At 46.9% G+C, this 12158-nt stretch overlaps 2 protein-coding genes across 4 annotated transcripts in view; one reads left to right on the top strand and one right to left on the bottom strand.

Moving 5' to 3' along the window:
- Positions 1-142: 142 nt before the first annotated feature.
- Positions 143-3631, top strand: LOC139538543 (uncharacterized). Of its 2 annotated transcripts, XM_071340700.1 has the most exons (3): positions 143-2958; positions 3063-3178; positions 3370-3631. In XM_071340700.1, exon 1 carries the CDS (start codon positions 2312-2314, stop codon positions 2894-2896), a length of 585 nt encoding a protein of 194 aa, XP_071196801.1. In that variant the 5' UTR covers positions 143-2311; the 3' UTR covers positions 2897-2958; positions 3063-3178; positions 3370-3631. The 2 variants fall into 2 exon arrangements, with proteins under 2 accessions (XP_071196801.1, XP_071196800.1); XM_071340699.1 differs by having other exon boundaries at positions 3063-3631.
- A 4448-nt stretch (positions 3632-8079) lies between these two features.
- carf (calcium responsive transcription factor) overlaps positions 8080-12158 on the bottom strand; it is a 37987-nt gene continuing 33908 nt past the window's right edge. For both annotated transcript variants that reach the window (XM_071340697.1, XM_071340698.1), the window contains exons 12-15: positions 11099-11162; positions 10885-10997; positions 10407-10749; positions 8080-8822 (exon numbers count right to left, since the gene is read on the bottom strand). In XM_071340697.1, coding sequence (XP_071196798.1) covers positions 8767-8822; positions 10407-10749; positions 10885-10997; positions 11099-11162 — 576 coding nt within the window. In that variant the 3' untranslated portion in view covers positions 8080-8766. The remainder of the gene's footprint in view (positions 8823-10406; positions 10750-10884; positions 10998-11098; positions 11163-12158) is intronic.

The raw sequence follows: 12158 nt of genomic DNA, 5'->3' as shown, positions 1-12158 counted from the left end.
CTTGGTCCACTCATTCACGTAAAGACGATCGTGACAGATACAGTTGAAGTCAGAAGTTTACATACACCATAGCCAAATATATTTAAACTCAGTTTTTCACAATTCCTGACATTTAATCCGAGTAAAATATCCATGTCTCACGTCTGTTAGCATCACCACTTTATTTTAAGAATGTGAAATGTCAGAATAATAGTAGAGAGCATGATTTATTTCAGCTCTTAATTCTTTCATCACATTCCCAGTGGGTCAGAAGTTTACATACACTCAATTAGTATTTGGTAGCATTGCCTTTAAATTGTTTAACTTGGGTCAAACGTTTCGGGTAGCCTTCCACAATAAGTTGGGTGAATTTTGGCCTATTCCTCCTGACAGAGCTGGTGTAACTGAGTCAGGTTTGTAGGCCTCCTTGCTCGCACCCACTTTTTCAGTTCTGCCCACAAATTTTCTATAGGATTGAGGTCAGGGCTTTGTGATGGCCACTCCAATACCTTGACTTTGTTGTCCTTAAGCCATTTTGCCACAACTTTGGAAGTATGCTTGGGGTCTGGGGTCACCAGTCCCTCCTTCAGCAAAGCACCCCCACAACATGATGCTGCCACCCCCGTGCTTCACGGTTGGGATGGTGTTCTTCGGCTTGCCCTCCCCCTTTTTCCTCCAAAGATAACGATGGTCATTATGGCCAAACAGTTCTATTTTTGTTTCATCAGACCAGAGGACATTTATCTAAAAAGTACAATCTTTGTCCCCGTGTGCAGTTGTAAACTGTAGTCTGGCTTTTTTATGGCGGTTTTGGAGCTGTGGCTTCTTCCTTGCTGAGCGGCCTTTCAGGTTATGTCGCTATAGGACTCGTTTAACTGTGGATATAGATACTTTTGTACCTGTTTCCTCCAGCATCTTCACAAGGTCTTTTGCTATTGTTCTGGGTTTGATTTGCACTTTTCGCACCAAAGTATGTTCATCTCTAGGAGACAGAATGTGTCCCCTTCCTGAGGGGTATGACGGCTGCGTGATCCCATGGTGTTTATACTTGCGTACTATTGTTTGTACCGATGAACGTGGTACCTTCAAGGATGAACCAGACTTGTGGAGGTCTACAAAAAGAATTTGAAGGTCTTGGCTGATTTCTTTTGATTTTCCCATGATGTCAAGCAAAGAGGCACTGAGTTTGAAGGTAGGCCTTGAAATACATCCACAGGTACACCTCCAATTGACTCAGATGATGTCAATTAGCCTATCAGAAGCTTCTAAAGCCATGACATAATTTTCTGGAATTTTCCAATCTGTTTAAAGGCACAGTCAACTTAGTGTATGTAAACTTCTGACCCACTGGAATTGTGATACAGTGAAATAATCTGTCTGTAAACAATTGTTGGAGAAAATACTTGTGTCATGCACAAAGTATATGTCCTAACGGACTTGCCAAAACTATAGTTTGTTAACAAGACATTTGTGGACTGGATGAAAAACAAGTTTAATTGACTCCAACCTAAGTGTATGTAAACTTCCGACTTCAACTGTAGGTAACTCTCAATAAACCCTCTGTGTGTCCAGGATAATGATAACACACTGCAGTGATCTGTATCCAGGATAATGATAACATACTGCAGTGATCTGTGTCCAGGATAATGATAACACACTGCAGTGATCTGTATCCAGGATAATGATAACACACTGCAGTGATCTGTATCCAGGATAATGTTAACACACTGCAGTGATCTGTATCCAGGATAATGATAACACACGGCAGTGATCTGTGTCCAGGATAATAACACACTGCAGTGATCTGTATCCAGGATAATGATAACACACTGCAGTGATCTGTATCCAGGATAATGATAACACACAGCAGTGATCTGTATCCAGGATAATGATACCACACTGTAGTGATCTGTATCCAGGATAATGATAACACACGGCAGTGATCTGTATCCAGGATAATGATAACACACTGCAGTGATCTGTATCCATGATCTGTGCCATTGTCTAGAAGTCTGTGTCTGAGAAGCTCTTCACGCCTGGAGGCGTGATTTTGGCAGACTTCTTGATACAGAGCTTGATGCCTGCAGGAGTCACTGTGAACTTTCCTCCATTCCACTAAAACGATTTAAAAATCCTGAGATTCATGCCACCTTATCTGCGTTGTTATAGTAATGTGCTGGGGCAGACTTTCTGTGCTTGTAAACCTCAAAGACCCACTCAGCAGAGAAGTAGCTGTTGATTGGGGAACCGGAAAGATCCAGACTGTTGATTGGGAAACCGGAAAGATCCAGACTGTTGATTGGGAAACCGGAAAGATCCAAACTCATCCACCATGACAGAAGAGGAGGATCCAGACTCATCCACCGTGATAGAAGAGGTGGATCCAGACTCATCCACCGTGACAGAAGAGGAGGATCCAGACTCATCCACCATGATAGAAGAGGAGGATCCAGACTCATCCACCCTGACAGAAGAGGTGGATCCAGACTCATCCACCATGATAGAAGAGGAGGATCCAGACTCATCCACCGTGACAGAAGAGGTGGATCCAGACTCATCCACCCCGACAGAAGAGGAGGATCCAGACTCATCCACCGTGACAGTGGAGGAGGATCCAGACTCATCCACCATGACAGAAGAGGGCTCAGACTCATCCACCGTGACAGAAGAGGAGGATCCAGACTCATCCACCCTGACAGAAGAGGAGGATCCAGACTCATCCACCATGACAGAAGAGGAGGATCCAGACTCATCCACCGTGACAGAAGAGGAGGATCCAGACTCATCCACCATGATAGAAGAGGAGGATCCAGACTCATCCACCCTGACAGAAGAGGGCTCAGACTCGTCCACCATGATAGAAGAGGAGGATCCAGACTCATCCACCATGATAGAAGAGGAGGATCCAGACTGTTGATTGGGAAACAAGAACAAACAATGAGGATGGGTGTTGAGGGACAACTTGTCACATTGTCCAAGGTGGGTTTGTGTTATGATAAACAATGCATTTTCTGTCCAGATAAAGATGGTGATACAGCATTGACAAAGACCCACCACTGACCAAATGTCTCTTTGTTTTCCAGTCCAACAGGAGTGTGTCCCTCGGGCCATCCGGTGCATGGACATCCTGTTCCAGTGTGATCCGAACGCGAGCGTCCAGTTGTGGAGACTACAGGAGATGGAGCCTGTGGCCTGACAGGTCTGTTGTCACGCCCTGATCGGTTTCACCTGTCTTTGTGATTGTCTCCACCCACTTCCAGGTGTCACCAGTTTTCCTCATTAGTCCCTCTGTATTTATTCTTGTGTTCCCTGTTTGTTGCCACTTCGTCTTGTCAAGTCAACCAGCGTGTTTTTCCATGCTGCTGCTGTTTCTTATCTCTCTTTTGCTAGTCCTCCCGGTTGACCTTCAGCCTGCCTTGACTCTGAACCCGCCTGCCTGACCATACTGCCTGCCCTGACCTTCAGCCTGCCTGACCATACTTACTGCCTGCCCTGACCTTCAGCCTGCCTTGACTCTGTACTCGCCTGCCTGACCATACTTACTGCCTGCCCTGACCTTCAGCCTGCCTGCCACTCTGTACCTCCTGGACTCTGACCTTGTTTATGATCTCTTGTCTGCCCCTTGGATTATAATAAATATCAGAGACTCGAACCATCTGCCTCCCGTGTCTGCATCTGGGTCTCACCCTGTGCCCTTATATCAGTAACTCATCAAATGTGATATTGTGTTCAACAATGAATTTGAAGATATATCTGCGCAGTTTGTGTATGGTTCTCATTACTTAAGATTGAGGAGCCTCCACTGCTTAACACCCAGAGGAGAAAGGGGAGGGCCATCCTCCTCTGTGAATTTCATACAAATTAAAATTGTAAAAAATAAAATACTTTTTTTTTTAGAGAAAACTATACGAAATATAATCACGTCACCAAATAACTGATTAAAACACACTGTTTTGCAATGAATGTCTACAGTAGCCTCAACAGCACTCTGTAGGGTAGCACCATGGTGTAGCCGGAGGACAGCTAGCTTCCGTCCTCCTCTGGGTACATTGACTTCAATACAAAAACCTAGGAGGCTCATGGTTCTCACCCCCTTCCATAGACTTACACAGTAATTATGTCAACTTCCGGAGGACGTCCTCCAACCTATCAGAGCTCTTGCAGCATGAACTGACATGTTGTCCACCCAATCAAAGAATCAGAAAATGAATCTAGTACTGAAAGCATAAACTACAGCTAGCTAGCACTGCAGTGCATAAAATGTGGTAAGCAGTTGACTCAGAGAGACAATAATTGAACGGTTTTGAACAAATGATTTCTTCCAAAATGAAAGAGAAGCGAGAGAGAGAGATTTAGTCATTTTTTCCCCCCAGTTTCACTTAATTAGCTAGCAAATGCAGCTAGCTAGTTTAGCCGACTCAAACACCCTGCTCAAACAGAGGGATGCTATGTTAGCTAGCTGACTATAACAGAGGGATGCTATGTTAGCTAGCTGGCTATAACAGAGGGATGCTATGTTAGCTAGCTGGCTATAACAGAGGGATGCTATGTTAGCTAGCTGGCTATAACAGAGGGATGCTATGTTAGCTAGCTGGCTATAACAGAGGGATGCTATGTTAGCTAGCTGGCTATAACAGAGGGATGCTATGTTAGCTAGCTGGCTGTGACTATCCAACACAACACTGGAACTCTTCCAAGTCAAGGTAAGCTTTTGGTATTACTAATTTATTTCCCCCGGGGCCCGCCGGTCTAACTGCTTCCTGACTACACTGTAACGTAACTGTATGATTGTAGCGGGTTTACTAACGCGTTAGTTCTATGAGCTATGCTGACTATGACATTACTTCAGCTAATATGGAGTAGTCTTCGTCCGGGTTACACGTCCTCCACTGACTGCACCTTGTTGGGCACGGCTGGCTTCCTCCACTCGCATTCCACATTCGTAAGGCCAATATTGTGAACCGCCAAAGTAGGCTGCATGGCTCCACTGATGAGCTCCATGGTGGCATTCACATGTGGTAGAGAGAATCCCCTGCCAACAGGAAGTGGTCACCTATAGAGACCTGCCAACAGGAAGTGGTCACCTATAGAGACCTGCCAACAGGAAGTGGTCACCTATAGAGACCTGCCAACAGGAAGTGGTCACCGATAGAGGCCTGCCAACAGGAAGGGATCACCTATAGAGACCTGCCAACAGGAAGTGGTCACCGATAGAGGCCTGCCAACAGGAAGGAGGTTAAGAGCTACATGCCTTTCAATGCAAGACTTTGAACCTTTGAAATACATTTGTTGTAAGAAATGTACTATATAAATAAAGTTTGATTTGATTGATGACATTACAGCTGTAGAATATTTAATAAACTGCAGGGCAGCTTTTCCATATAGTTTTTAAGTGATTACTTGGGATTTCATCACTTGACATATAGGATCCTTCCCCACTGTATGATTGATATGTCAAGACAGTGTGAATCCATGTACCACTCTGAATAAATAAATACCGTGCCTTTGAAGATGTGTCTCTGATCATGAAACTACAATACAGGCTGGATGTCTAAACCAAGTCAGTTCTGAATGTCAATAGATGTTTACATTCATTCTCATCAATGACAACATTCTAGAACGGAGTTGTCACTCATCGAAGTCTGGTATCCGTGGTAATCTGGTTCATCATTATATAATAGATTAGGTGTCTCTTTCCTTGTAGAATGTTGAACAGCTGTATAGAACACATTATATTGTTAAGATGCTCAAACTTAACTTAATAGCGATACTCACCGACGATGAACGTTATCCCTCATGCTGGCCCAGACCTAACCGCTAGGTTGTCCCTCACTATAGCTGCACACCTCCACATGGCCAGACTTCTAGTGGTCTTCTCCACATGGCCAGACTGATAGTGGTCTTCTCCACATGGCCAGACTGATAGTGGTCTTCTCCACATGGCCAGAATTCTAGTGGTCTTCTCCACATGGCCAGACTGACAAGGCCAGACTTCTAGTGGTCTTCTCCACATGGCCAGACTTCTAGTGGTCTTCTCCACATGGCCAGACTTCTAGTGGTCTTCTCCACATGGCCAGACTTCTAGTGGTCTTCTCTACATGGCCAGACTGATAGCGGTCTTCTCCACAAGGCCAGACTGATAGCGGTCTTCTCTACATGGCCAGACTGATAGCGGTCTTCTCCACATGGCCAGACTGATAGCGGTCTTCTCCACAAGGCCAGACTGATAGCGGTCTTCTCCACATGGCCAGACTGATAGGGGTCTTCTCCACATGGCCAGACTGATAGTGGTCTTCTCCACGTGGCCAGACTGATAGTGGTCTTCTCCACATGGCCAGACTGATAGTGGTCTTCTCCACAAGGCCAGACTTCTAGCGCTCTTCTCTACATGGCCAGACTTATTGTGGTCTTCTCTACATGACCAGACTGATAGTGGTCTTCTCTACATGGCCAGACTGATAGCGGTCTTCTCCACATGGCCAGACTGATAGTGGTCTTCTCCACATGGCCAGACTGATAGTGGTCTTCTCTACATGGCCAGACTGATAGTGGTCTTCTCCACAAGGCCAGACTGATAGCGGTCTTCTCCACAAGGCCAGACTGATAGCGGTCTTCTCCACAAGGCCAGACTTCTAGCGGTCTTCTCTACATGGCCAGACTTATTGTGGTCTTCTCCACAAGGCCAGACTGATAGCGGTCTTCTCCACAAGGCCAGACTGATAGCGGTCTTCTCCACAAGGCCAGACTTCTAGTGGTCTTCTCCACATGGCCAGACTTCTAGTGGTCTTCTGCACATGGCCAGACTTCTAGTGGTCTTCTCCACAAGGCCAGACTGATAGCGGTCTTCTCTACATGGCCAGACTTCTGGTGGTCTTCTGCACATGGCCAGACTTAGTGGTCTTCGCCCCTTTTAATGCTCTTTTGCTCATCCTTGAAAAATACGAGTTCTGAAATAGACACCAGAATCGACATTCTGTATAAACAATTATCTAGGCTAAGCACTTGGTGACACCTTAATTAGGGAGGACGGGCTTGTGCTAATGGCTAGAGCAGAATCAGTGGAATATTGTCAAATACATCAAACACTCCATCGACTCCATTCCAGACATTATTATGAGCCGTCCTCCCATTCCTCTAAGGCGAAGTAATACAACATAATTTTCGTTTCTACTGCTCTGCTAACTATCTAGCTAAAGTGTAGTTAGTGGCTAGCTAAGACAGAGAAAGGAGATAGAAGAGGTTCAACGCTTTATTCAATAAATTCAATACAGCACATGGATTCATCACAACTCACTGATCACGGACGGTAGCTGACCGTATCGGCTAGAGATTAATTAGTAGTCTTGCTGAAGTCTTCTCTTTTGCTAATTAGCTATTCAATTTCGTTGAGGTGAATATACGCCTATCCTACTCGAAATATAATCAAGTGTTTGTTGGGACAAATTGGAGCTGGTGATAAATACTACAAGTTACTTTAATAGTTGTAATAACTAGCGCCATGCTACGGTTGTTGCCAGCATAAACTAGCGGGGAAGGGCTCTCAGGACAACGGACTGAACCGACTCTATTCGTCATCCATCTGGGCACCAGGCGTTTACGGATCTCCAGTTTCCACTCGATACCACAGCCACAATGTCAACATGGCCTAAATCGTGCAGGAATTCGTTGTTTCTTTCTGGTCTTAATGTTAGTTTAAGGTTAGGCATAAGGTTAGCAGTGTGGTTAAGGTTATCTTTAAAAATGCATTTGAAGAAGAGAAATTGTAGAAATTGGCAGGGTGTATGACTTTGGCAACTAGTAAGGACCCGGTCACGTTCACGCAACGCATGCTGGGTAAATCATTTGTAGCTGGTGGGTTCTGTTCATATACCTCAAGTGGTGGATTTTCAGTCTTGTGGAATATACCCAAAATAGTGTTCCATTTTTACCTTTTTATTTATTTTATGGGAATAAATTCAAATCTGACTACTGTCCTTCTGATTGAATCTTAATTGTTGTGACAAAGTCCCACTAGAATGGATGGATCTTTATTGGCAAATTAATAGAACAGTCCGTAAACCACTTAAAACAATTGAATTAAGGAATAAATTAAGGAATAAATTAATTTAAACAAATAAAATAAACCTTTATTGATGTACATGATCATCTCAGAAGACGATGCAACAGGTTTAGAAATACTATTAAAAATACATTTCCTATGCACTAATATATACACGATATCTTGTTACTACATCCAGGGTTCTCGTAGTTGTCATTTTTTTTTTTAAATCTGTAATTATACAATATTCGTTGGATTCCATGATTTTAAAGCGATAGCAAACAAGTTCCTCATGATGATATCAAAACGCACAACAAGGAGAAAACACTGGATAAATTGCACTTTCAGTCAATTGTACAATAAACATGACCGTCCTGAGGTAAAACCAACAGCTCTTACAATAAGTATATGGTAAAGATGGGATACACCCCTGTGAGGGCTGAAGTACACCCCTGTGAGGGCTGAAGTACACCCCTGTGAGGGCTGAAGTACACCCCTGTGAGGGCTGAAGTACACCCCTGTGAGGGCTGAAGTACACCCCTGTGAGGGCTGAAGTACACCCCTGTGAGGGCTGGAGTACACCCCCGTGAGGGCTGGAGTACACCCCTGTGAGGGCTGAAGTACACCCCTGTGAGGGCTGGAGTACACCCCTGTGAGGGCTGAAGTACACCCCTGTGAGGAATGAGATACACTCCTGTGAGGGCTGGAGTACAACCCTGGAGTACGGTACACCCCTGCAGGGCCTGGTGTCAATCTACAGGGTTGACAGTGTCCTCCTCCTTGACCTCATCTGGACTGTTCAGAGCTGAGGAATAGAACACAGCAAACAGGAAGAGAAAAACCAGTCAGTATATCTTATTTTTAATAGAAGTCTGTGATCTGTAGTGTTCCAGTCACCATGGCTACCTACTCCTGAGACTCTCAGCCTGTGATCTGTAGTGTTCCAGTCACCATGGCTACCTACTCCTGAGACTCTCAGCCGGTGATCTGTAGTGTTCCAGTCCCCATGGCTACCTACTCCTGAGACTCTCAGTCTGTGATCTGTAGTGTTCCAGTCACCATGGCTACCTACTCCTGAGACTCTCAGCCTGTGATCTGTAGTGTTCCAGTCACCATGGCTACCTACTCCTGAGACTCTCAGTCTGTGATCTGTAGTGTTCCAGTCACCATGGCTACCTACTCCTGAGACTCTGTCTGTGATCTGTAGTGTTCCAGTCACCATGGCTACCTACTCCTGAGACTCTGTCTGTGATCTGTAGTGTTCCAGTCACCATGGCTACCTACTCCTGAGACTCTCAGTCTGTGATCTGTAGTGTTCCAGTCACCATGGCTACCTACTCCTGAGACTCTCAGTCTGTGATCTGTAGTGTTCCAGTCACCATGGCTACCTACTCCTGAGACTCTCAGCCTGTGATCTGTAGTGTTCCAGTCACCATGGCTACCTACTCCTGAGACTCTCAGCCTGTGATCTGTAGTGTTCCAGTCACCATGGCTACCTACTCCTGAGACTCTCAGCCTGTGATCTGTAGTGTTCCAGTCACCATGGCTACCTACTCCTGAGACTCTCAGCCTGTGATCTGTAGTGTTCCAGTCACCATGGCTACCTACTCCTGAGACTCTCAGCCTGTGATCTGTAGTGTTCCAGTCACCATGGCTACCTACTCCTGAGACTCTCAGCCTGTGATCTGTAGTGTTCCAGTCACCATGGCTACCTACTCCTGAGACTCTCAGCCTGTGATCTGTAGTGTTCCAGTCACCATGGCTACCTACTCCTGAGACTCTCAGCCGGTGATCTGTAGTGTTCCAGTCACCATGGCTACCTACTCCTGAGACTCTCAGTCTGTGATCTGTAGTGTTCCAGTCACCATGGCTACCTACTCCTGAGACTCTCAGCCTGTGATCTGTAGTGTTCCAGTCACCATGGCAACCTACTCCTGAGACTCTCAGCCTGTGATCTGTAGTGTTCCAGTCACCATGGCTACCTACTCCTGAGACTCTCAGCCTGTGATCTGTAGTGTTCCAGTCACCATGGCTACCTACTCCTGAGACTCTCAGCCTGTGATCTGTAGTGTTCCAGTCACCATGGCTACCTACTCCTGAGACTCTCAGCCGGTGATCTGTAGTGTTCCAGTCACCATGGCTACCTACTCCTGAGACTCTCAGCCGGTGATCTGTAGTGTTCCAGTCACCATGGCTACCTACTCCTGACTTTGCCCTGAGACTCTCTGTATCCCAAATGGAATCCCACTCCCTATATAGTGCAATACTTTCGATCAGGACTCTCATCAATAGTAGTGCACTATATAGGGAATAGGGTGCCATTTGGGATGCAGGGGACACACCACAGGAAGTCTACAGCAGTAATATCTCAGGTCAACTCCTGACTCACCAATATTAGCAGGAGCCACTATCTGGAAAGGGATGGTTTGTCCGTCCTCCAACAGTATATGGTGTGTCCCCACGCTCTCGTCCCCTAGAGATGACACGCTGACCACCTGGCCGTCCCCTAACGATGACAACATGACCACCTGACCCACGCTCAGAACCACTGAGGTGTCAGCTAGGGTCATAGCTTCCCCCAGAGAGGGGCTGGACTGGAGGAACTGTGTGGGGCTGACCAGGAGAGGCTGTGGGGGTGAGGGGCTCGGCAGATCCAGGAAGTCTGTAGTGACTGTAGATGACTGAGACAGACCTCCGTCAAAAGAACACAGGCCTGGTTGGACCTGGATACCCTGGAAATTAAACAAGACAGGTGGTTTGCCGAGTGCCTAAGAAAAAAACACATGCATATAATTCTGTCTGATTCGATTGGATAGGAATTCATCCGTGTGTAAGACATATGCAGAACGTCAGACAGTAGTCCTCACCTGTAGCTGGGCAAAGATCTTGGGTTGCAGGGAGGTGAGAGAGCTGAAGAGCTGTACGGCCTCAGGAGACAACGTGTCCGTCCCCTCCAACACTCCTACTCTCTGGAAGGCACCTGGACAGACCAAATAAAAGTTGGGGAAACACAGAGCGAGTAATGATAACGATTGGAGCCGGGCTTTCATGGTGACTGGAGGTGACCTGTAACGTTCCTACCTTCAGCAGGGGCTGGCGTGAGGGTCAGAGTCACAGTCTCAGTCATTGGGTCCACTTCAGTCCACTGGAGGTGAAACAGCAAACATCAGACATGGAGAAAAACAAGTTGTAACTGAAAGAGCTGGGAACAAGGTCTCCCTAGTTACCTGTGTTATATCAGTGGTGACCCCCCCCAGCCTGCTGGAAGGTCTCCCTAGTTACCTGTGTTATATCAGTGGTGACCCCCCCCCCCCCAGCCTGCTGGAAGGTCTCCCTAGTTACCTGTGTTATATCAGTGGTGACCCCCCCCCCCTAGCCTGCTGGAAGGTCTCCCTAGTTACCTGTGTTATATCAGTGGTGACCCCCCCAGCATGCTGGAAGGTCTCCCTAGTTACCTGTGTTAGATCAGTGGTGACCCCTCCCCCCCCAGCCTGCTGGAAGGTCTCCCTAGTTACCTGTGTTATATCAGTGTTATATCAGTGGTGACCCCCCCCCCCCAGCATGCTGGAAGGTCTCCCTAGTTACCTGTGTTAGATCAGTGGTGACCCCCCCCCCCCCAACCTGCTGGAAGGTCTCCCTAGTTACCTGTGTTATATCAGTGTTAGATCAGTGGTGACCCCCCCCCCCCCCAGCCTGCTGGAAGGTCGTCTCCCTAGTTACCTGTGTTATATCAGTGGTGACCCCCCCAGCATGCTGGAAGGTCTCCCTAGTTACCTGTGTTAGATCAGTGGTGACCCCTCCCCCCCAGCCTGCTGGAAGGTCTCCCTAGTTACCTGTGTTATATCAGTGGTGACCCCCCCCCCCCAGCATGCTGGAAGGTCTCCCTAGTTACCTGTGTTAGATCAGTGGTGACCCCCCCCCCCCAACCTGCTGGAAGGTCTCCCTAGTTACCTGTGTTATATCAGTGGTGACCCCCCCCCCCCCAGCCTGCTGGAAGGTCTCCCTAGTTACCTGTGTTATATCAGTGTTATATCAGTGGTGACCCCCCCCCCCAGCCTGCTGGAAGGTCTCCCTAGTTACCTGTGTTATATCAGTGGTGACCCCCCCCCCTCCCCCCAGCCTGCTGGAAGGTCTCCCTAGT

The sequence above is a fragment of the Salvelinus alpinus genome, chromosome 14 (assembly GCF_045679555.1).
Source record: "Salvelinus alpinus chromosome 14, SLU_Salpinus.1, whole genome shotgun sequence".
Classification (NCBI taxonomy): domain Eukaryota; kingdom Metazoa; phylum Chordata; class Actinopteri; order Salmoniformes; family Salmonidae; genus Salvelinus; species Salvelinus alpinus.
Note: the sequence above shows the minus strand (reverse complement) of the source record. Positions and strands in the feature narration are given on the sequence as shown.

Bases quoted from the DNA above. Each gene is read 5' to 3' on its own strand.
- LOC139538543 (XM_071340700.1), top strand. From the start codon at position 2,312: ATGACAGAAGAGGAGGATCCAGACTCATCCACCGTGATAGAAGAGGTG.